The 23,322-nt window shown below is 46.2% G+C and overlaps 3 protein-coding genes across 19 annotated transcripts; 1 reads left to right on the top strand and 2 right to left on the bottom strand.

Annotated features, from left to right (window-relative positions):
• The first annotated feature begins 205 nt into the window (after positions 1-205).
• si:ch211-150o23.3 (uncharacterized) lies at positions 206-7,824 on the top strand. Of its 2 annotated transcripts, none has more exons than XM_021567037.3 (7): positions 206-1,204; positions 1,444-1,830; positions 2,104-2,412; positions 2,742-2,858; positions 3,063-3,260; positions 6,767-6,919; positions 7,280-7,824. In XM_021567037.3, exons 1-7 carry the CDS (start codon positions 1,180-1,182, stop codon positions 7,318-7,320), a joined length of 1,230 nt encoding a protein of 409 aa, XP_021422712.1. In that variant the 5' UTR covers positions 206-1,179; the 3' UTR covers positions 7,321-7,824. The 2 variants fall into 2 exon arrangements, with proteins under 2 accessions (XP_021422712.1, XP_021422711.1); XM_021567036.3 differs by having other exon boundaries at positions 490-1,213.
• A 2,547-nt stretch (positions 7,825-10,371) lies between these two features.
• On the bottom strand, positions 10,372-18,928 carry LOC110492603 (uncharacterized). Of its 11 annotated transcripts, XM_090203948.1 has the most exons (11): positions 18,699-18,928; positions 18,057-18,161; positions 17,667-17,701; positions 16,971-17,047; positions 16,825-16,878; positions 16,681-16,734; positions 16,537-16,590; positions 16,393-16,446; positions 16,255-16,302; positions 16,012-16,068; positions 10,372-13,134 (listed from the first exon to the last, which is right to left on the bottom strand). In XM_090203948.1, exons 1-11 carry the CDS (start codon positions 18,778-18,780, stop codon positions 12,912-12,914), a joined length of 843 nt encoding a protein of 280 aa, XP_090060074.1. In that variant the 5' UTR covers positions 18,781-18,928; the 3' UTR covers positions 10,372-12,911. The 11 variants fall into 11 exon arrangements, with proteins under 11 accessions (XP_090060074.1, XP_090060075.1, XP_090060079.1 ...); XM_090203949.1 differs by lacking the exon at positions 16,255-16,302; XM_090203953.1 differs by lacking the exon at positions 16,393-16,446.
• Positions 18,929-19,097: 169 nt separating this feature from the next.
• On the bottom strand, positions 19,098-23,068 carry LOC110492602 (uncharacterized). Of its 6 annotated transcripts, none has more exons than XM_036947750.2 (5): positions 22,707-23,068; positions 19,988-22,103; positions 19,767-19,839; positions 19,499-19,609; positions 19,098-19,416 (listed from the first exon to the last, which is right to left on the bottom strand). In XM_036947750.2, exons 2-5 carry the CDS (start codon positions 22,027-22,029, stop codon positions 19,315-19,317), a joined length of 2,328 nt encoding a protein of 775 aa, XP_036803645.2. In that variant the 5' UTR covers positions 22,030-22,103; positions 22,707-23,068; the 3' UTR covers positions 19,098-19,314. The 6 variants fall into 6 exon arrangements, 4 of the variants coding, with proteins under 4 accessions (XP_036803645.2, XP_090060073.1, XP_090060072.1 ...); XM_090203947.1 differs by having other exon boundaries at positions 19,767-19,836; XM_090203946.1 differs by having other exon boundaries at positions 19,767-19,836; positions 22,255-22,715.
• Positions 23,069-23,322: the final 254 nt, after the last annotated feature.

The raw sequence follows: 23,322 nt of genomic DNA, 5'->3' as shown, positions 1-23,322 counted from the left end.
TGACGGCACACTGTGGTATTTGACCTAATATCATATGGGAGTTTATCAAAAATCGATTTGTTTTCAAATTATTTGTGTGTCTGTGTAATCTGAGGGAAATATCTGTCTTTAATAGAGTCGTATATTTGGCAGGTTAGGAAGTGCAGCTCCGTTTCCACCTCATTTTGTGGGCAGTGTGCACATGGCCCGTCTTATCTTGAGAGCCAGGTCTGCCTACAGAGGCCTCCCTCAATAGCAAGGCTATGCTCGCTGACTGGCGCACTGGGTCACTTTGTGGAAAGTCACAAGTTTTCCTTAATTTTCGGTCAGTCACAGTGGCCAGGTATTTTGCCACTTGTGTACTTTCTCTCTATTTAGGGCCAAATAGCATTCCAGTTTGCTCGTTTTTTTGTTTTTGTTAAATTGTTTCCAATGTGTCAAGTAATTATTTGTTTTCTTATGCTTTAATTGTGTTGCTGTCCTGGGGCTCCGGACACTTTGTGTGTGAACAGAGTCCCCAGGACCAGCATGCTCAGGGGACTCTTCTCCAAGTTCCTCTCTATGTGTGATGGAACGATTGGGAATCGCTTCCATACGTGATGACGTAAATACAACGCGTCACGGACATGTGTTTAGCTAGTTTTCGTAAACAAAAAAAAAAAAATGTTTGAAAGGATTTACACCTTGAATTGATTATATATGGATGATAAAGAATACTGTATCTATAATGTTAACTATAGCTACGCCATCCACCCTATTAGCTAACTAGAATAACTATATGCTAGCTAGTTAGCTAGCATGCTAGCTAGCTCGTTTCTAACCATCATCTTCGCCTTCTCTCAAAAAATAGTTTGATATTAAATGGACATTTATTTTAACGACAGGGGGTAGTGCTCTCCGTTTAAAATGTTAAATATCCGTGATTAAATGTGAAAAAAAGGACCGCGACGGACTAAACACGTATGAAGGAATGTAGCTAGTTAGCTGACGCCAGTAGGTATGCTATAGCCAGTTGTACGAGCTAAGCACACCGAAATCATTCGGCTAGTATTTGCGCCGCGATACTTTGACTTGTTAACCAGCCAGCTATAGTGGTGTCAAGTTGAAGGACTCCATTGTCCGGTGCATTTTGAGTAGTCTGTTCCCCAGAAAATCGCATCGAGCCGTCATCATCATCTCTCGAATGGAACGGTGACAAAGATGCTGAAGATTCTCCTTGTCCTTTGTACGCTCGGTCAGAGATGATTTAAATGTTTTTGCTCTGTGCCTGATGATTATATGGTGTAATTTGTTCATTCTGGAACTAGCTTTAGTATTTCAATGTGCTCTTTTGATGTAATGAGCAAGTGTCATAACCAATACTGTAAAGGTATTGCTTTGTACTGTAGCAATGACTCTTCTGCAGTATTTTCACGGTTATAGTTCTAATGTTTTCCTCTCTTCGTTATGCTGTTCCCCATACAGGCTGTGCTCTTGTTACTTGGGATGGAGTCGATGCAGACGGTGAATTGCTCAAAATGATACCCTCTGCAGATGGTGTGTCGTTCATCCGGCTCGTCAATGGGGACAGTGAGTGTTCGGGGCGTGTGGAGGTGCTCCAGAGAAACCAGTGGGGGACGGTGTGTGACCACGGCTGGGACCTGAGGGAGGCTGACGTGGTGTGCCTGGAGCTGGGCTGTGGGCTGGCCGAGAACGCCCTGCGTGGAGCTGCGTTTGGCAGGGGCTCCAGAGAGATCTGGCTGAGGCACGTCCAGTGCTCTGGCCACGAGGCGAGCCTGACGCGATGTCCCAGGGTCCTCCACAGTTACCTCACCTGCACCCATAATAATGACGCTGGGGTGAAATGCTCAGGTGAGACTGAGGCCCAGGACGATAGCCTGGTACCAGATCTGTTTAAACTGTTTAAACAGATCCCCAGGCTACAGGAGACAAGGACACCTATAATAGTGAGGATTTGTTATGGGACAGAAAACATTTCCATGTTAGAATACATATGATCAATGGTAACGATAAACAATTGATAATATACGTGTGGTGTGATTGTGTTTTTTGTTGTTGTTGAGACAATGTATGTGGCTAGAAACTATCCTAATGGATATATAACATACCTTTTGTCCCTGACAGGTACACTGTTGATGCCCACCCTGTCCCTGCTCTCCCCTCACACTGTCTTCTCTGCCGGGGAGGCGGTTCGCTTCAGCTGTACTGTGCTACTGGGCCACCACCTGAATGACTTCCACCTGTATAAGAGGGGCATAGCCACCCCGTTGGTGACTCAGAGGGTGGACTCTGCCCAGACCAGGGTGGAGCTGACTCTGTCAGACCTGGAGGCTACCCACCAGGGCAGCTACAGCTGTCTGTATAGGATCAAGGGCAGCTCTCCCTCCTCCCTGCTTAGCTCTCCACCCAGCAACTCTATCAACATCACTGTGGGTGAGTTATCTGGGGCCTGTTCAGTTAGATATATAATGGAAGAAAACAGGGCGATTTGCTACGGAATGCCCTAAAGTCCAGTGTTCATATGTGCAGGATAGATAGTAGTACTGCCTCATTTCACTCCGTTTTCAAAACATGTTCTCCTTACTAAACACTTAACCAAAACGACAAAAGATAAAGGTATTGTCTGAAGTCCTGACATCTTTTCCAGAAACAAAAAAATTACTAGACTGTGACTGTGTTTTGTAATTTGGATCTATTCTGTAACTCAATGACGGGGTCAAATTGATCCCCGACCCCCTTGTTTTCCCCTCGCATCTCGCCAGTGGAGCTGCACACCCCTCGGCACTGGCACAACACGTCCATCGAGGCTCCCACAGGCTCTGTCATCAAAGGCCACAGCTTCAACATCACCTGCTCCACCGAGCAGCAGTACCCTGGAGGTAACTTGATTCATTTATTCGATTCATTTTACAATTTGCCTTGTCCTGGAGTCATTTCAAATGAGATTCTCCAGTCGGCAAGCTTTTTTAGTCTGGGGCTAAGCTGTGCACGGGAAAACCCGGTCCGTAGAGCCAAGAACAAGTAGTACATCGTTTTTTTGTAAATGTAGCTATTTAGTCACATTATCTTATTTCCTTACTAAGGTTCTTTCCAGCTGCGTCTGATCCGTTCCAACGGCACGGTGCGACAGTCGCTGCCCGCCCTCTCTCCCTTCGTCACCTTCACCTTTTCAAACGCACAGCGCTCCAACGAGGGCTACTATTACTGCCTCTACAAGGTCCAGCTGGGCGGGAGAACCTTCATGTCCCGGGAGAGCCAACCGCTCCCTATCTCCATCAGAGGTGAGGGCATACTAGTCAGCATCTAGGGCAGTAGCCTGGTCCATCGGAGGTGAGGCCGTGCTAGTCAACATCTAGGGCATTAGCCTGGTCCATCGGAGGTGAGGCCATGCTAGTCAGCATCTAGGGCAGTAGCCTGGTCCATCGGAGGTGAGGCCATGCTAGTCAGCATCTAGGGCAGTAGCCTGGTCCATCGGAGGTGAGGCCATGCTAGTCCACATCTAGGGCAGTAGTCTGGTCCATTGGAGGTGAGGCCATGCTAGTCCACATCTAGGGCAGTAGCCTGGTCCATCAGAGGTGAGGGCATACTAGTCAGCATCTAGGGCAGTAGCCTGGTCCATCGGAGGTGAGGGCATGCTAGTCAGCATCTAGGGCAGTAGCCTGGTCCATCGGAGGTGAGGGCATGCTAGTCAACATCTAGGGCAGTAGCCTGGTCCATCGGAGGTGAGGCCATGCTAGTCCACATCTAGGGCAGTAGCCTGGTCCATCGGAGGTGAGGCCATGCTAGTCCACATCTAGGGCAGTAGCCTGGTCCATTGGAGGTGATGCCATGCTAGTCCACATCTAGGGCATTAGCCTGGTCCATCGGAGGTGAGGCCATGCTAGTCAGCATCTAGGGCAGTAGCCTGGTCCATCGGAGGTGAGGGCATGCTAGTCAACATCTAGGGCAGTAGCCTGGTCCATCGGAGGTGAGGCCGTGCTAGTCCACATCTAGGGCAGTAGCCTGGTCCATCGGAGGTGAGGCCATGCTAGTCCACATTTAGGGCAGTAGCCTGGTCCATCGGAGGTGAGGCCATGCTAGTCAGCATCTAGGGCAGTAGCCTGGTCCATCGGAGGTGAGGCCATGCTAGTCAACATCTAGGGCAGTAGCCTGGTCCATCGGAGGTGAGGCCATGCTAGTCAGCATCTAGGGCAGTAGCCTGGTCCATCGGAGGTGAGGGCATGCTAGTCAACATCTAGGGCAGTAGCCTGGTCCATTGGAGGTGATGCCGTGCTAGTCAACATCTAGGGCAGTAGCCTGGTCCATTGGAGGTGATGCCATGCTAGTCAGCATCTAGGGCAGTAGCCTGGTCCATTGGAGGTGATGCCGTGCTAGTCAGCATCTAGGGCAGTAGCCTGGTCCATTGGAGGTGATGCCATGCTAGTCAGCATCTAGGGCAGTAGCCTGGTCCATTGGAGGTGATGCCGTGCTAGTCAACATCTAGGGCAGTAGCCTGGTCCATTGGAGGTGATGCCATGCTAGTCAGCATCTAGGGCAGTAGCCTGGTCCATTGGAGGTGATGCCGTGCTAGTCAACATCTAGGGCAGTAGCCTGGTCCATTGGAGGTGATGCCATGCTAGTCAGCATCTAGGGCAGTAGCCTGGTCCATTGGAGGTGATGCCGTGCTAGTCAACATCTAGGGCAGTAGCCTGGTCCATTGGAGGTGATGCCGTGCTAGTCAGCATCTAGGGCAGTAGCCTGGTCCATTGGAGGTGATGCCGTGCTAGTCAGCATCTAGGGCAGTAGCCTGGTCCATCGGAGGTGAGGCCGTGCTAGTCCACATCTAGGGCAGTAGCCTGGTCCATCGGAGGTGAGGCCATGCTAGTCCACATCTAGGGCAGTAGCCTGGTCCATCGGAGGTGAGGCCATGCTAGTCCACATCTAGGGCAGTAGCCTGGTCCATTGGAGGTGATGCCGTGCTACATCCCAGATGTGTTTGTGCTGTATGGCCTACTCCTATGGTTGTTGAGTTGCCAAGACAACAAAAACATATTTGAGGCCAGTCTACTAGGGCTCCACCTCAGGCCTTGTGGATTGGTGTCATGAGGCCAGGCTTCTAGGGCTCCACCTCAGGCCTTGTGGATTGGTGTCATGAGGCCAGGCTTCTAGGGCACCACCTCAGGCCTTGTGGATTGGTGTCATGAGGCCAGTCTACTAGGGCACCACCTCAGGCCTTGTGGATTGGTGTCATGAGGCCAGGTTACTAGAGCACCACCTCAGGCCTTGTGGACTGGTGTCATGAGGCCAGGCTACTAGGGCACCACCTCAGGCCTTGTGGATTGGTGTCATGAGGCCAGGCTTCTAGGGCACCACCTCAGGCCTTGTGGATTGGTGTCATGAGGCCAGGCTACTAGGGCACCACCTCAGGCCTTGTGGATTAGTGTCATGAGGCCAGGCTACTAGGGCACCACCTCAGGCCTTGTGGATTGGTGTCATGAGGCCAGTCTACTAGGGCTCCACCTCAGGCCTTGTGGATTGGTGTCATGAGGCCAGGCTACTAGTGCTCTACCTCAGGCCTTGTGGATTGGTGTCATGAGGCCAGGCTACTAGGGCTCCACCTCAGGCCTTGTGGATTGGTGTCATGAGGCCAGGCTTCTAGGGCACCACCTCAGGCCTTGTGGATTGGTGTCATGAGGCCAGTCTACTAGGGCACCACCTCAGGCCTTGTGGATTGGTGTCATGAGGCCAGGCTACTAGGGCACCACCTCAGGCCTTGTGGACTGGTGTCATGAGGCCAGGCTACTAGGGCACCACCTCAGGCCTTGTGGATTGGTGTCATGAGGCCAGGCTACTAGGGCACCACCTCAGGCCTTGTGGATTGGTGTCATGAGGCCAGGCTACTAGGGCACCACCTCAGGCCTTGTGGATTGGTGTCATGAGGCCAGGCTACTAGGGAACCACCTCAGGCCTTGTGGATTGGTGTCATGAGGCCAAGCTACTAGGGCACCACCTCAGGCCTTGTGGACTGGTGTCATGAGGCCAGGCTACTAGGGCACCACCTCAGGCCTTGTGGATTGGTGTCATGAGGCCAGGCTACTAGGGCACCACCTCAGGCCTTGTGGATTGGTGTCATGAGGCCAGGCTACTAGGGCACCACCTCAGGCCTTGTGGACTGGTGTCATGAGGCCAGGCTACTAGGGCTCCACCTCAGGCCTTGTGGACTGGTGTCATGAGGCCAGTCTACTAGGGCACCACCTCAGGCCTTGTGGATTGGTGTCATGAGGCCAGGCTACTAGGGCACCACCTCAGGCCTTGTGGATTGGTGTCGTGAGGCCAGGCTACTAGGGCACCACCTCAGGCCTTGTGGATTGGTGTCGTGAGGCCAGGCTACTAGGGCACCACCTCAGGCCTTGTGGATTGGTGTCATGAGGCCAGGCTACTAGGGCACCACCTCAGGCCTTGTGGACTGGTGTCATGAGGCCAGGCTACTAGGGCACCACCTCAGGCCTTGTGGATTGGTGTCATGAGGCCAGGCTACTAGGGCACCACCTCAGGCCTTGTGGATTGGTGTCGTGAAGGTTATTTATCGATTCTAATGCAGAGAAAGAAACACAGATGATTATACAAGTAGATGAGTTGGTGTTTAGTTGTAATGAATTATAATGATAAACTCTAATGTAAACTGTTTATACGTTCATATACTGACTGTCTGTCCATCTGGGTTGTGGCCACCCTCATCAGACCTGGAAGATATAAAGTATCACTTCTCATATTGTCTGTCCATCTGTGTTGCGTCCACCCTCACCAGACCCAGACCCAGTGTTGAGCCCTATGGTGATCAGCTGGCTGGCGTCTGCTCTGACCTTCCTCGTGGCTCTCCTCATCATCATCATCATCGTTGCCAGAGTGCTCTGCAAGAGGGAGAAGAAACCCTCGGAGCTAGAGAGAGAGACCAGAACCTGTGAGTCCTTGTCATGTATAATTCCACTTCCCACTCCTAGCTTTAGCCTAGAATCAAAGTTTGGGGTCGGTTCCATTTCCAGTCAATTCAGAAAGTCAAACCAATTCCACATTTTCCTCATTGAAAAAGTATTGGAAGAGAATAGGAATTTCATTGTTCTTCCTGAATTGAAATGGAATTGACCCTAACTCTGCTGGAATCTAAACTGATATGCATAGAAACAATGGTGAAACAAAGCATATCAGTTTGTATTCCTGGTTGTCTTCGCTTACCACTGTCAAGGTCATGTAGAAGAATCCTCCTGTATATAACCATGAACACACTGACACGTCCATTTTACATGTCTGATTTGACCAACAGGTGTGGAGAACACTTACGTTGCCTTGGCAATAAAATTGTGAGTTGGGCACTTGCTATGTTTTTGAGAGAACCATTAAAGATGGAACCATGGAGAGACATTCCTGAGCTGACAAACCTTCCTGAAGGATGGCTCTGGAGCACAGGTGGAGAAGACACAAGTTATCCGAAAACACGACGAAGGAGACATCAACACAAAATGCCTCAAGCTCTCAGCATCTCCTGCATTAGAACATGACAGCAGCACTTGTAGGTAGAGTAATTGTTAGGTCATCATCTCTATACCAGGTACACTGTAATAAACACTACAATCAACTGTGAAAAGGGCATTTGACTATAATGACCCTTTTCTGGACACATTGGCCTTTCTGGACCAGTTCTCAGGCCAGCTACAACTGACAAGTATGGACATGAAATATAACACTGTGTCCCAATGATTTAAAATATCCAATGTAGTGGTTTTTATCTCTCAAATCATTTCTGTGTAACAATTAAGTACTTTACTGTGATTGTTTTCAAATAAAATGATCAAAAATAAACAAAAAAAATAGCTTATTTTGCAAAGAATTTCTCAAGCAATCATTTTTCTAGGACTGTCTGGGAGTGGTCTGAGTGTGGAAAACGGAACTAGTTATTAGTCTTAACTAATATACCGCCTGGTGATGTCACCAGCCAGGCCAAATCTCCATCCCACCAAAAACAGGCTGAAATTTCAGGCCATCTTTTCAAACAGCTCTAACACTAAAAGGTTGTTATCATTTTCGCAGTATTATTCCAACCTCAATGTGGAAATATATATAAAACACACAAGAAAATCACATTTTAAATTTATGGTTGGGCCTTTAAATGATGTTTGAATAAGACTGATGGTCAACAAGAGAACAGTGGACACACCCGTTGGGACGTCCATCTCAGAGAGAGACCCGTTGGGACGTCCATCTCAGAGAGAGACCCGTTGGGACGTCCATCTCAGAGAGAGACCCGTTGGGACGTCCATCTCAGAGAGAGACCCGTTGGGACGTCCATCTCAGAGAGAGACCTGTTGGGACGTCCATCCATCTCAGAGAGAGACCCGTTGGGACGTCCATCTCAGAGAGAGACCCGTTGGGACGTCCATCTCAGAGGGAGACCCGTTGGGACGTCCATCTCAGAGAGAGACCCGTTGGGACGTCCATCTCAGAGAGAGACCCGTTGGGACGTCCATCTCAGAGAGAGACCCGTTGGGACGTCCATCTCAGAGAGAGACCCGTTGGGACGTCCATCCATCTCAGAGAGAGACCCGTTGGGGCGTCCATCTCAGAGGGAGACCCGTTGGGACGTCCATCTCAGAGAGAGACCCGTTGGGACGTCCATCTCAGAGAGAGACCCGTTGGGACGTCCATCTCAGAGAGAGACCCGTTGGGGCGTCCATCTCAGAGAGAGACCCGTTGGGACGTCCATCTCAGAGAGAGACCCGTTGGGGCGTCCATCTCAGAGAGAGACCCGTTGGGACGTCCATCTCAGAGAGAGACCCGTTGGGACGTCCATCTCAGAGAGAGACCCGTTGGGACGTCCATCTCAGAGAGAGACCCGTTGGGACGTCCATCTCAGAGAGAGACCCGTTGGGACGTCCATCTCAGAGAGAGACCCGTTGGGACGTCCATCTCAGAGAGAGACCCGTTGGGACGTCCATCCATCTCAGAGAGAGACCCGTTGGGACGTCCATCTCAGAGAGAGACCCGTTGGGACGTCCATCCATCTCAGAGAGAGACCCGTTGGGACGTCCATCTCAGAGAGAGACCCGTTGGGACGTCCATCTCAGAGAGAGACCCGTTGGGACGTCCATCTCAGAGAGAGACCCGTTGGGACGTCCATCTCAGAGAGAGACCCGTTGGGACGTCCATCTCAGAGAGAGACCCGTTGGGACGTCCATCCATCTCAGAGAGAGACCCGTTGGGACGTCCATCTCAGAGAGAGACCCGTTGGGACGTCCATCTCAGAGAGAGACCCGTTGGGACGTCCATCTCAGAGAGAGACCCGTTGGGACGTCCATCTCAGAGAGAGACCCGTTGGGACGTCCATCTCAGAGAGAGACCCGTTGGGACGTCCATCTCAGAGAGAGACCCGTTGGGACGTCCATCTCAGAGAGAGACCCGTTGGGACGTCCATCTCAGAGAGAGACCCGTTGGGACGTCCATCTCAGAGAGAGACCCGTTGGGACGTCCATCTCAGAGAGAGACCCGTTGGGACGTCCATCCATCTCAGAGAGAGACCCGTTGGGACGTCCATCTCAGAGCGAGACCCGTTGGGACGTCCATCTCAGAGAGAGACCCGTTGGGACGTCCATCTCAGAGAGAGACCCGTTGGGACGTCCATCTCAGAGAGAGACCCGTTGGGGCGTCCATCTCAGAGAGAGACCCGTTGGGACGTCCATCCATCTCAGAGAGAGACCCGTTGGGACGTCCATCTCAGAGAGAGACCCGTTGGGGCGTCCATCTCAGAGAGAGACCCGTTGGGACGTCCATCCATCTCAGAGAGAGACCCGTTGGGACGTCCATCTCAGAGAGAGACCCGTTGGGACGTCCATCTCAGAGAGAGACCCGTTGGGACGTCCATCTCAGAGAGAGACCCGTTGGGACGTCCATCTCAGAGAGAGACCCGTTGGGACGTCCATCTCAGAGAGAGACCCGTTGGGACGTCCATCTCAGAGAGAGACCCGTTGGGGCGTCCATCTCAGAGAGAGACCCGTTGGGACGTCCATCCATCTCAGAGAGAGACCCGTTGGGACGTCCATCTCAGGGAGAGACCCGTTGGGACGTCCATCTCAGAGAGAGACCCGTTGGGGCGTCCATCTCAGAGAGAGACCCGTTGGGACGTCCATCTCAGAGAGAGACCCGTATGCCCTCTGTAGTATCTAGAATCTATTGGGGTTTTATATTTCACCCGGTTATGAATTACCACATTCACCGATATCACTAAGTTCTATTCACTGGTGGAGCTGGGAACAAATGACAAAGAAAAAAGGATTTCTTCCATTCTGTTATCACAGGTTATATCTTCTACTAGTTAATACTACTAACCTCTAATTCAAATGAAATAAAGAAATAGCAGACAAATTGATATAAAAACATTTATTTTTAAAGTTGGAGAATCCTATGAATGACTCATTGGCTGGATACAAAATAGTATATCTGAACAGTTGCTGTCCTGCTGAAGGTGTTTTCATTTGTAAACTGCGTCTGTCCTAAATGGCATCCTATTGCCTATATAGGACACAGCCTGTGCTTATAAACATTATTGTGTGACCAAAGTGATCTCCTCTGATAAAACAGACAAGTGTCTGAAAACTTTTTTTAAAAAAGTTACTTTGTTACAAAACGATACTGCAGGTGTAGAAAACTAAAAAGAACCGGTGGCATGAGTACATCTAACAAAACCACAACTCACATTACATTTAAAATGACGATACACCGACCACAGCAATTACAGTTCTAGAAATGTATGGATAGAAATCATTAACAGTTCAAAATGCTATGGTACTTCATTTAGAACTGTATTGTCCCCCACAATTAAATGGATCTGTTTACAACTTTAACGTCATTTAGAACTGTATTGTCCCCTACAATTAAATGGGGCGGGGCTATGGATCTGTTTACAACTTTAATGTCATTTAGAATTGTGTAACGTCATTTAGAACTTTAAAACGTCATTTAGAATTGTGTAACGTCATTTAGAACTTTAAAACATCATTTAGAACTTTAAAACGTCATTTAGAATTGTGTAACGTCATTTAGAATTTAAAAACTTCATTTAGAATTTTAAAACGTAATTTAGAACTTTTAAAACGTCATTTAGAATTGTGTAACGTCATTTAGAATTTTAAAACGTCATTTAGAACTTTAAAACGTCATTTAGAGTTTTGTAACGTCATTTAGAATTGTGTAACGTCATTTAGAGTTTTGTAACGTCATTTAGAATTGTGTAACGTCATTTAGAATTGTGTAACGTCATTGAGTTTTGTAACGTCATTTAGAATTGTGTAACGTCATTGAGTTTTGTAACGCCATTTAAAATTGTGTAACGTCATTTAGAATTTTAAAACGTCATTTAGAATTTTAAAACGTCATTTAGAACGTCATTTAGAACTTTGTAACGTCATTTAGAATTTTAAAACGTAATTTAGAATTGTGTAACGTCATTTAGAGTTTTGTAACGTCATTTAGAAGTTTAGCGCCAGGTGGGCCGGGGTTCTCCTGAGGGGTATACTACAATGCAGGATCCATGAGTTAGCCAGCTAACTTCCTGAAATAACTAGAGATTTTCCAGTTAAACTTAATGTGTTTTTGGTTGTTGAGTCAATTAGACCCCGTGCCCATTTCAAGCTACAGTACTGCCGCGGGCTCTTTACATTTACTGTGGGCCGCGGGCTCTCTACATTTACTGTGGGCCGCGGGCTCTCTACATTTACTGTGGGCCGCGGGCTCTCTACAGTTACTGTGGGCCGCGGGCTCTCTACAGTTACTGTGGGCCGCGGGCTCTCTACAGTTACTGTGGGCCGCGGGCTCTCTACAGTTACTGTGGGCCGCGGGCTCTCTACAGTTACTGTGGGCCGCGGGCTCTCTACAGTTACTGTGGGCCGCGGGCTCTCTACAGTTACTGTGGGCCGCGGGCTCTCTACAGTTACTGTGGGCCGCGGGCTCTCTACATTTACTGTGGGCCGCGGGCTCTCTACATTTACTGTGGGCCGCGGGCTCTCTACAGTTACTGTGGGCCGCGGGCTCTCTACAGTTACTGTGGGCCGCGGGCTCTCTACAGTTACTGTGGGCCGCGGGCTCTCTACAGTTACTGTGGGCCGCGGGCTCTCTACAGTTACTGTGGGCCGCGGGCTCTCTACAGTTACTGTGGGCCGCGGGCTCTCTACATTTACTGTGGGCCGCGGGCTCTCTACATTTACTGTGGGCCGCGGGCTCTCTACATTTACTGTGGGCCGCGGGCTCTCTACATTTACTGTGGGCCGCGGGCTCTCTACATTTACTGTGGGCCGCGGGCTCTCTACATTTACTGTGGGCCGCGGGCTCTCTACATTTACTGTGGGCCGCGGGCTCTCTACATTTACTGTGGGCCGCGGGCTCTCTACATTTACTGTGGGCCGCGGGCTCTCTACATTTACTGTGGGCCGCGGGCTCTCTACATTTACTGTGGGCCGCGGGCTCTCTACATTTACTGTGGGCCGCGGGCTCTCTACATTTGTGAAGATAGTACTGTTACCCACAGTAGAAGCACCCCAAGGTAGTTCTGATAAACAGAACACCATACATCACCATCTAGTCATTACATAGGAGTTGAGACAGGAGGAAATGTTACTGCTTTCCTTTCACCAATAGTAAAGTTCCCAGAACCCAAAGTCACCTTAAAGAACATGCAAAAAAAGTGAAAAGAGAAAAAAAAAACAGGCATGGGAAGTGCCATTATATTTGTAAAATATGAAAAACTGGGTCATATTCATTAGGACACACGTAATGAAACATTTAAAAACATTGTCCAACAGAAAACGAGTGATTCTTATAGCTCAAGAACCAATAGTGCTTCCCCATTTTGGACCGTTTCGTGCCTTAAAGAACATATCCCAGATTGACATTTATTGGTACATTTTTGATCATTGGATTCTGTTAAAGGGGCTACTCTCTGCAGACTCCATGTTAGTGAATATGAAGTAGAGGAACCCGGCTAGGATCAGGAAGACCAGGAACTGGACCCAGAGAGGGATCAGTCTCCCAGAACTCGTTGTGTTTTCCTTCTTCACAACGCCACCTCCAGACTTCACCACAGGCGTTGGTTTGGAGTAGGATGATGGCGACAGTGTGTTGTAGACATGGGGCCTGAAAACAGGTCTCAAACGTGACTACATTCATCCATGTGATCAGACCAACATAGTAAAAGCAGGCTCTTTAGTTAGGGGCGGATAGGTCTGTTTGTATACAAAGCCTTCTGTAAGTAGTCATACACCTTGACGCATTACACATTTTGTTGTGTTACAGCCTGAATTCAAAATGGATTCAAATTGATTATTTTTCCTCTCACCCATCTACACACACACAATACCCAATAATGACAAGATATGAGTTTTTTTTTTTTTTTTTTTAAAACACGTTTGCAAATGTATTGAAAATGAAACGCAAATCTCATTTACGTAAAAATTCACACCCGAGTCAATACTTGTTAGAATCACTTTTGGCAGCGGTTACAGCCGTGAGTCGTTCTGGGTAAGTCTGAGAGCTTTGCAAACCTTGAATTGTACAAAATTGGCTTACTTTAAAAAAAAAGGTATTATTCAAGCTCTGTGAAGTTGGTGGTTAATCATTGCTAGGCAACCATTTTCAGGTCCTGCCATTGGTTTTCAAGTAGATTTAAGTCACAACTGGGCCACTCAGGAACATTCAATATCGTCTTGGTAACCAACTTTTGTTGCAAACACAATGTATGTTTCGGGAATAGTGTTATTCAGTACAGGCTGTCTTCTTTTCACTCTTGTCATTTTAGGTTCAATGCCTTTCTTTGCGAGGCATTGGAAAACCTCCCTGGTCTTTGTGGTTGAATCTGTGTTTCAAAATGTACTACTCGATTGAGAGGCCTTACAGATAATTGTGTGTGTGTGAGGTACAGAGATGAAGTAGTCATTCAAAAAATTAAAAAAATAATGTCGAACACTATTATTACCCACAGAGTCCATGCAACACACGTGGCTTGTTAAGCACCATTATCATTCCTGAACGGATTTAGGCTTGACATAACAACAGGGTTGAATACTATATTGACTCGAGACATTTCAGCTATATTTTCTATTCGTTCGTAAACATTTCTACAAACATAATTCCATTTTTACATTATGGAGTATTGTGTGTAGGCCAGAGACAACGACTCCATGGAATCTATTTTAAAATGAAGGCTGTAAAAAGAGTCAAGGGGGTGGTGATACTTTCTGAAGGCATTTGTTAAGTATTCAGACCCTTTGACTTTTTCCACATGTTACGTTACAGTCTTATTCTAAAATGGATGAAATTGTTTTTCCCTCATCAATCTACACACAATACTCCATAATGACATCACAATACTCCATAATGACCTAGAAAAAAACAGGTTTAGAAATATTTGCAAATATATATATTTTTTTTTAAACGGAAATATCACATTTACATAAGTATTCAGACCCTTTACTTAGTACTTTGTTGAAGCACCTTTGGAAGCGACATTGAGTCTTCTTGGGTATGTCGCTACAAGCTTGGCACACCTGTATTTGGGGAGTTTCTCACATTCTTCTCTGCAGATCCTCTCAAGCTCTGTCAGGTTGGATAGGGAGCGTCACTGCACAGCTATTTTCAGGTCTCCAGAGGTTTTGGCTCTGGCTGGGCCACTCATTTTCAGGTTTCCTCCAGAAGTGACGCTTGGCATTCAGGCCAAAGAGTTCAATCTTGGGTTCATCAGACCAGAGAATCTTGTTTCTCAAGGTCAGAGTCCTTTCAGTGCCTTTTGGCAAACTCCAAGCGGGCTCACATTTGCCTTTTACTGAGGAGTGGCTTCCGTCTGGCCACTCTACCATAAAGGCCTGATTGGTGAGTAGTGCAGAGATGGTTGTCCTTCTAGAGGGTTCTCCCATCTCCACGGAGAAACTCTGGAGCTCTTGGTCACCTCCCTGACCACGGCCCTTCTCCCCTGATTGCTCAGTTTGGCTGGGCGGCCAGCTCTAAGGAGAAGAGTCTTGATAGTTCCAAACTTCTTCCATTTAAGAATGATGGAGGCCCCTGTGTTCTTGGGGACCTTCAATGGCAGGGTAGCCTAGTGGTTGGAGCGTTGGACTAGTAACCGGAAGGTTGCAGGTTCAAACCCCCGAGCTGACAAGGTACAAAACTGTCATTCTGCCCCTGAACAAGGCAGTTAACCCACCCCTAGGCAGTCATTGTAAATAAGAATTTGTTCTTAACTGACTTGCCTAGTTAAATAAAGGTTAAAAATAATAATACTGCAGAAATGTTTTGCTACCCTTCACCAGATCTGTGCCTCGATACCATCCTGTCTCGGAGCTCTACGAACAATTCCTTCAACCTCATGGCTTGGTTTTTACTCCGACATGAAGTGTGAACTGTGGGACCTTATGTAGACAGGTGTGTGCCTTTCCAAATCATGTCCAATCAATTGAATTTACCACAGGTGGACTCCAATCAAGTTGTAGAAACATCTCAAGGATGATCAATGGAAAAAGGATGGGCCTGAGCTCCATTTCCAGTCTCATAGCAAAGGGTCTGAATACTTATGTAAATACGTTTTTAATTTTTTTTTAATGAATTTGCAAAATATTCTGAAAAACCTGTTTACTTTGTCATTATGGGGTATTGTGTGTAGATGTGAAGAGAAATAGTTTATTTCATCCATTTTAGTATAAGGCTGTAACGTAACAAAATGTGGGAAAAGGAAGGGGTCTGAATACTTCATGAATGCTCTGTACCAAAGGTACATTCAAGTGGAACAGTGGACTACCTAGTGTATATGAATGAAGGATACATGTCAGAGAAGCAGAAATCACATCTCTGAACAATTAGCCTGGTTTCAGATCGGTTTATGCTGCATTGCCAGCTCGTATGGGTTGTTTTCGGCACAATAATGACCATAGGACTTGGCAAAGACCGCAACAGATCTGGGACCAGGCTATTACAACATTTATTATACATGAACAATGTGAAATCTGTCTAAACTAGACTTACTCATCAACGTACGGTCTTCCACTGCTGTACTCTGGTCTTGATCTCGAATAGAGTTTACTGGACAGAGAGAGGGACAGAGAGAGGGACAGAGAGAGGGACAGAGAGAGGGACAGAGAGAGGGACAGAGAGAGGGACAGACAGAAGCTTTGATACATTGTATTGGTCCACTTTAAATCAACTGACCACACAAACACTGAATAACATGACATTTGCTAATGCAAAGCTATCTGTAAACAAACATACTCATCCACCCGGTCTCTCTCGCTGTACTCTGGTCTTGAATAGGGTTTACTGCAAAGGAGAGAGAGAGAAAAGCTTTGATTAGTTGTATGGGTCCACTTTAAATCAACTGACCACAAAGCTATCTGTAAACCAACATACTCATCCACCCGGTCCCTCTCGCTGTACTCTGGTCTTGATCTTGAATAGGGTTTACTGCAAAAGAGAGAGAGAGAAAAGCTTTGATTAGTTGTATGGGTCCACTTTAAATCAACTGACCACAAAGCTATCTGTAAACCAACATACTCATCCACCCGGTCCCTCTCGCTGTACTCTGGTCTTGATCTTGAATAGGGTTTACTGCAAAAGAGAGAGAGAGAAAAGCTTTGATTAGTTGTATGGCTCCACTTTAAATCAACTGACCACAAAGCTATCTGTAAACCAACATACTCATCCACCCGGTCCCTCTCGCTGTACTCTGGTCTTGATCTTGAATAGGGTTTACTGCAAAAGAGAGAGAGAGAAAAGATTTGATTAGTTGTATGGGTCCACTTTAAATCAACTGACCACAAAGCTATCTGTAAACCAACATACTCATCCACCCGGTCCCTCTCGCTGTACTCTGGTCTTGATCTTGAATAGGGTTTACTGCAAAAGAGAGAGAGAGAGAAAAGCTTTGATTAGTTGTATGGGTCCACTTTAAATCAACTGACCACAAAGCTATCTGTAAACCAACATACTCATCCTCCCTCTCGCTGTACTCTGGTCTTGACCTCATGTAGGGTTTCCCATCTCCAGAAGGACCCTCACTTCTAACCTGCAAATATGAGAAACAGAAGAATATTGATGGTTATAAACTGGGTGGTTCAAGCCCTGAATGCTGATTGGCTGAAAAATAATGTATTTTTTACTGTCCTAATTGTGTTGTTAACCAGTTTATAATAGCAATAAGGTAATGCAGAGGTTTGTGGTATATGGTCAATATACCACGGCAAAGGGCTGTGTCCAGGTGCCTAAGAACAACCCTTATCCGTGGTATATAGGCCGTATACCACACCCCCCTCGTGTCTCATTGCTTGATTAGACATTCTGTCAACAAAAGGACATGTTCTAGAAGCACTCGTGTCTCATTGCTTAATTAGACATTCTGTCAACAAAAGGACATGTTCTAGAAGCACTCGTGTCTCATTGCTTAATTAGACATTCTGTCAACAAAATGACATGTTCTAGAAGCACTCGTGTCTCATTGCTTAATTAGACATTCTGTCAACAAAAGGACATGTTCTAGAAGCACTCGTGTCTCATTGCTTAATTAGACATTCTGTCAACAAAAGGACATGTTCTAGAAGCACTCGTGTCTCATTGCTTAATTAGACATTCTGTCAACAAAAGGATATGTTCTAGAAGCAACTGCAAACAAAATAATCAATACTTACTGGTGTCTGGTAGGTGACATAGGTGACTTCTTCCTCTGAAATTAAGAAACAAAAGTAAACCAACATTACCGAGTTCCACTTTCTTATTTACATTTTTATTCAACCTTTATTTAACTAGGCAAGCCAGTTAGGAACAAATTCTTATTTACAATGGCGGCCTAAAACCGGCCAAATCCTATCCAGGGCGACGCTGGGCCAATTGTGTGCCGCCTTATGGGACTCATGATCACGGCCGGTTGTGATACAGCCCGGGATCGAACCAGGGTCTGTAGTGACACCTCTAGCACTGCGATGCAGTTCCTTAGACCGCTGCGCCTGTCGGGAGCTTAGTTCAGTCTAATGGTTGATATGCATAAAGTAGCCTTGTGTTATCATGCATGTCTAACTTACGGTCCTCTCTGTAGAAGGTTCTGTCTGGGGATGGTTTTGTCACAGGGACCTTGGCTTTGGCCATGGCTTCTTTCAGCTTCTTCTCATACAGTGGTCTTGTAGTGTCTACGACGCAGAAATGTTAGATGTGGCTCAGTAATGCAATTTAAAACCATAGTCACATGACTATTAGAATATCAGAAGTACATTTGAGACTGTCTGGTCATAGACATCTAAGTTAGTCTATTAAGCGGGCCTACTCAGAGACTAGGAATGTGTAACTAAAATAACTAGCAAACGTTAGCTAAACCAAGCATACCCAGCCCATGTATTGTAACTTTAAAACATAGGCTGGCCTAGCCAACTTACACGCCATGATTAACGATGGCTTTCGCGGCAATACAAACATATAATAAAACTAGTGTGGGAGGACTGGAGCTCTGATGTCACATAAAATTACGTTTTATACAACAACAACAAAAAACTAGGGATTCCAACTGTGTAAATGCGTGTTATTCTTTCATTTTCTGTGAAGTCGGAGCTGCAGTCCGCCCACACTAGTCGACGCTCAACTCCATAGTAAATCGTGGAGTGTAGTCGGACAGGGCTGGGTAAAGCTTGACTTAACGTGAGCTAATTCAAACAACTCAAAGCTTGACTTACCAACGAGAGGCCCATGCTTAATTCCATACTCATTCAGCAGGTCCTTGATTTCTTGGTCAGATTTATTGCGCAGTGCGGCCATACTGTCGGCGATATATTTGTAGCTACTCTGATTGAAACAGACTCGTGTTGACTTACACTTTCATTTCCAAAAAATCAAGCTTCTGTCCCCACCCACTTCCACACAACATTCCTGTGTTACTTCCGGGTCCTCTTTGAACATCGCATTTAAACTGTGACAGCGCCCTCCTCTGAATTTCCTGCGCGTTGGCAACAGTCACATCGTAACGTTACCAGATAATTTATACAATAAGATGTACATTTGTGTGCAAAATCCAAGACTTTCTGTATCTGTGATGACAACAACAACAACAAAAACGACTGACGCTTAAAGTCGAATGGGACTATAAACATACCCCTTTATTATCCTCAAAACAGATAAAGATGATGCCATGATACAAATAAGTGACAGCAACTACAGTATATAACGAGATAGCATTTGCCTTACAAGTAAGCCCTTTTTTAAAACTTAACTACTGCTACTTTTTACGTTCTAATTATATTCAGACACATTGACAATACAGTACAGTCGTTAGGCAAGACAATTTTAGCCAAATCACCAGTCCAAGTCCAGTTGGTATCTTGTCCACCAAAATGTCAGAAGTCCAATCACTGTCAACAGGGTTATCTTCACCAGTAACTTTAGCACCCTCAGACACTACAGAAACACAGTGTGTCAGAGGAATCAATCAATCAATGAAGCCCTTTTTTTTATAGCAAGTTGTGGGTTAAAGACTCACCTGGTCTCTCTTGGTGTGGGTCTGAGGCATTTTGCTGAGATCTTGTAGTTCTCCTTGTGGCTCCCGAGTCTCGGGTAAACTCATTCTCTGTCTCTCAGGCTCACTCTGCTCCTGAAATAGTCACAACATCGTCATCTGCTGGTAAAGTGTGCTGAGAGAGAGAGAGAGAGAGAGAGAAGAGAGAGAGAGAGAGAGAGAGAGAAGAGAGAGAGAGAGAGAGAAGAGAGAGAGAGAGAGAGAGAGAGAGAGAGAGAGAGAGAGAGCTCACTTCAAGCCTTTCTGTAGAATCCAGGTCCTCGTCTCCATCAGATAAGTTGTCGACCAAATCAACATCACTACTGCTGAGAACGTAGTAGACAGGCAGTGACATAGTAAATCGTTTCACTCATCTATACCACAGTGACAGTGACATGTCTTGTTCAAGTAGAAATAGGCATTTCCTGGTTGGCGGTTGTCGTAACTATTTTTTATGTTTGTTATTTCACTTACCTGTCTGTGTATTCAATGACTTGAGGCAGGGGATTCATGCAGAACTGAACTCTAGGCCTCCTCCCTGAAAAATCACCTTCTGTTCCAGTGGCATTCTCCCCCTCTTCCTCTTCAGCATTATAAAACTTGTAGAATGCCTTGATTCTCTCTTTCTCTTGTTCCCAACTCCTATTATCCTCTTCGTCATCCTCTTCGTCTGCAAGTTCTCCACTCTCTGTGATTCCAGACACGTCATGTTGGTAATCTTGAATTAAACCACCACATTCCGCATTATTTTCCCCTGTGTCCCAGTTTATATCAGTGTGAATGTGGCTCTTCAACCTTCCTGCTACTTCCAGTTGAACTTTGCAAAGATGTTCCTCTTCTAAAGCGCCTGGCCCAGCCTCACCCCAAAGCCAAGTTTCTCGTTTATCTTCTCTTTGTTCAGCCTCCGATGTCCACAATGCTCCGGGCAAACTATCCTCAGAGGCTGGCCCAGCCTCACCCCAAAGCCAAGTCTCTCGTTTATCCTCTCTTTGTTCAGCCTCCGATGTCCACAACGCTCCAGGCAAACTTTCCTCAGAGCCAGATGGTGACATGTTGCCGGTACCTCTGGAGATAGTTATAGCTGCTCTACCGCGTCTGGCCTCACTGTGAAGGGTAAACGTGGGGACATCGGAGATGGTTTCTGAAAGATGCAGGTCGGCAGCAACGCTCTGCTTGGAGCCGTCCTCCTCTCCACCTCCCCACTGAACTTGAAGAGGAGAATCCTCAGACCCCCGGTCTCTCCGAGGAAGACCCTGGTATCTTGGCAGCGCTTGATGTTCTTCCTTATACTTCTGTTGTTCCTCCTCATCCTCACTAGAACTGCCACTGGAACTATTGCTGTCACTCTGAGGTTCAAGATGGTATCCAATACTCTTCCTCATGCTAGTGTCAATATTGGTATTAAACATTGCACGATCTGCTAAATCTTGCTCACCTTCTACGCGTGGAGAGATAGAGGCTGTTACCTCTTCCATGACGTCTACTTTCTCCTCTGTATTCCAGATACCCTCCAAGGGACTAGACAGTTTTCCTCCGTCCTTTTTGTATTTACACGGAGAGCAGACAGAGGGGTAATCTGCAAATCTTTCATCCGCCTCTTGGAGGTCGTCCAATTGGAACTCCTTAATTTTCTTCTGAAGCGGGTGTTCCACAAAGGCGTTGACCATAAGAGCTTGCACATTCTGTGTTGCTGCAGGATCTGGCCAATCATAAACAACCTCTGGAGCTCCATCTTCTTCTTGCTCGTCTTCCTCTTCATTCTCCTGAGGAACAGTCTGCTGGGAGAGTAAGTTCGCTACTTTATTTCCCTCTTTTCTCTGTTTTTTGGTGATAGAGCTAGTCAGGACCTCCAGGTCTGAATCAGATGATTCCTCTTGGTTTTCTTCCCCTTCTTCACATATATCTGCTGTGATCTCCATGGTCACGTCTTCAGTGACACCCACAAAACACCTCACATCACTGTTCTCGAAAGCACCTTGCTCTGCGTTTCTGTCTTCACGGTTTTCACTGTCTTGTTCGGCAAAAGGTTGTCCTGTGGTTACAATCTTCTCTATGTCCTGGAGTGCACCATCCCGGCTTTCTTCATCGTAGTGAACAACCACAGACCAACCCCCTGGCGAGCCAAGGTTCTTTATTCCTGTGTCCTCTTCTTCTCCTGAGTCCATCATCTCTGCCTCTTCCTCATCAATAGGTTGAGTATCCTCATGTCCTGAACCCATCTCTTCCTCATCAATAGGTTGACTATCCTCATGTCCTGAACCCATCTCTTCCTCATCAATATGTTGAGTCTCCTCTTCTCCTGAACCTATCTCTTCCTCATCAATAGGTTGAGTCTCCTCTTCTCCTGAACCTATCTCTTCCTCATCAATATGTTGAGTCTCCTCTTCGTCATCATATATCTCCACTGAGATGTGGTCAGATACAGTTTCAGTTTCTCCACCAGGCTCTCCCTCTATCTCTTCCTGTCCTACATCTTCCTCTTCCTCTCTCAGCACCGGTAACGTTCCAGGAGACATGTCTGGCTTTGCTTCGTCAAAATGCGCAGACTCAAAGTGTAACTCTCCTTCAAGGAAAGATGGGAGGGATGAGTCTGCAACAACAACATCACAGACAGAAAAATATCATATGAGATGGAAAATAATAACAAAGACAGAAAAACAAAAACAAACACTTTCAGGAAGTAATTGCACTAAATGTCAGTGAAGGTGCAGTGCTCTAACTACAACCTGCATAACGCTTACCTGAAAATGAATCCGTTAACAAATCAGCAAAGTTTTGTTCTATCTTCTAGGTAGAATAGGATAGGTAAATTCAAACTATATATGTCATTGCATTTTTTTTGTGCATTTAGTTGTTCAGTTTTACCAAGAGACATGTAATGATTTCATGTTTGCCAGCTTTTCATTTCCTATTAAAGCTCTTCTGATTTCTGACAGGAAGAGAGTGAGTTTAGTTTTTACATCTGTTATTGCATCATGAAGCTTCCTGTCAAAATGGGGATACAGAAATAGAACAAAACACATTGACAAGTAGTGACAGACAGACAGCACACAAAGAGAACTACAAAATAGTTTAAACTAATATGTTAATTTAAAATGGCAGAAAATCACAGTATGTTAAAAGCATTTGCTTTGCCATAAAAATAAAAAAAAGTCACACATAAAGAAGAAGGTGTTTATGTCGATGTACTCACCGTAGATTCAACATGTCAGCCGTGCTGTGGTTTTACTTTCAGATGTAGAACACAAGGTCCCAGCCCTACCTCCATCCCTTAGAGATGTAGGCTACCACTTCCACCCTGTCTATCTGTCTCTGTCTGTCTCTGGCAAATGAAGGTGCATCAACTGTCTAGGCCCTACCTACATATAACTTACTGGTGAACATATAAACAATCTCCGTTCTTGCATAATATGTTATAAGGGATCAATCCAAAATAGACTTCAGTCTGCAGATATCAAATAAATATAATGTATTAGTCCTTGTGCTGACTGAAATAATATTTTTTCTCAGACGCTATCTCAAATGATATTTTTCTGTCTGTGATGTTGTTGTTGCAGACTCATCCCTCCCATCTTTCCCTGAAGGAGAGTTACACTTTGAGTCGCTCTATTTTGATGAAGCCAAGCCAGACATGTCTCCTGGAACGTTACCGGTGCTGAGAGAGGAAGAGGAAGATGTTCAGGAGAACAGGAGACTCAACATATTGATTAGGAAGAGATAGGTTCAGGAGAAGAGGAGACAACATATTGATGAGGAAGACATAGGTTCAGGAGAAGAGGAGACAACATATTGATGAGGTTCAGGAGAAG

Source organism: Oncorhynchus mykiss, chromosome 16, assembly GCF_057628025.1.
Source record: "Oncorhynchus mykiss isolate SJ-2025 chromosome 16, ASM5762802v1, whole genome shotgun sequence".
In the NCBI taxonomy this organism is placed as follows: domain Eukaryota; kingdom Metazoa; phylum Chordata; class Actinopteri; order Salmoniformes; family Salmonidae; genus Oncorhynchus; species Oncorhynchus mykiss.
The sequence above is the reverse complement of the archived record's forward strand: the minus strand, read 5'-3'. Positions and strand labels throughout refer to the sequence as shown.

Excerpts from the sequence above, each read along its gene's own strand:
- si:ch211-150o23.3 (XM_021567036.3), top strand. The coding sequence starts at position 1,180 with ATGCTGAAGATTCTCCTTGTCCTTTGTACGCTCG. Across the intron at positions 2,859-3,062 it reads CGAGCAGCAGTACCCTGGAG|GTTCTTTCCAGCTGCGTCTG; the intron begins GTAACTTGATTC and ends TTCCTTACTAAG. Across the intron at positions 3,261-6,766 it reads GCTCCCTATCTCCATCAGAG|ACCCAGACCCAGTGTTGAGC; the intron begins GTGAGGGCATAC and ends CACCCTCACCAG.
- LOC110492603 (XM_090203948.1), bottom strand. The coding sequence starts at position 18,780 with ATGGCCGCACTGCGCAATAAATCTGACCAAGAAATCAAGGACCTGCTG. Across the intron at positions 16,735-16,824 it reads GAGAGGGACCGGGTGGATGA|TAAACCCTATTCAAGATCAA; the intron begins GTATGTTGGTTT and ends TCTCTTTTGCAG. Across the intron at positions 16,303-16,392 it reads GAGAGGGACCGGGTGGATGA|TAAACCCTATTCAAGACCAG; the intron begins GTATGTTGGTTT and ends TCTCCTTTGCAG.
- LOC110492602 (XM_036947750.2), bottom strand. The coding sequence starts at position 22,029 with ATGTCTCCTGGAACGTTACCGGTGCTGAGAGAGGAAGAGGAAGATGTA. Across the intron at positions 19,840-19,987 it reads GTCATTGAATACACAGACAG|CAGTAGTGATGTTGATTTGG; the intron begins GTAAGTGAAATA and ends CTACGTTCTCAG. Across the intron at positions 19,610-19,766 it reads ATTCTACAGAAAGGCTTGAA|GAGCAGAGTGAGCCTGAGAG; the intron begins GTGAGCTCTCTC and ends TGACTATTTCAG.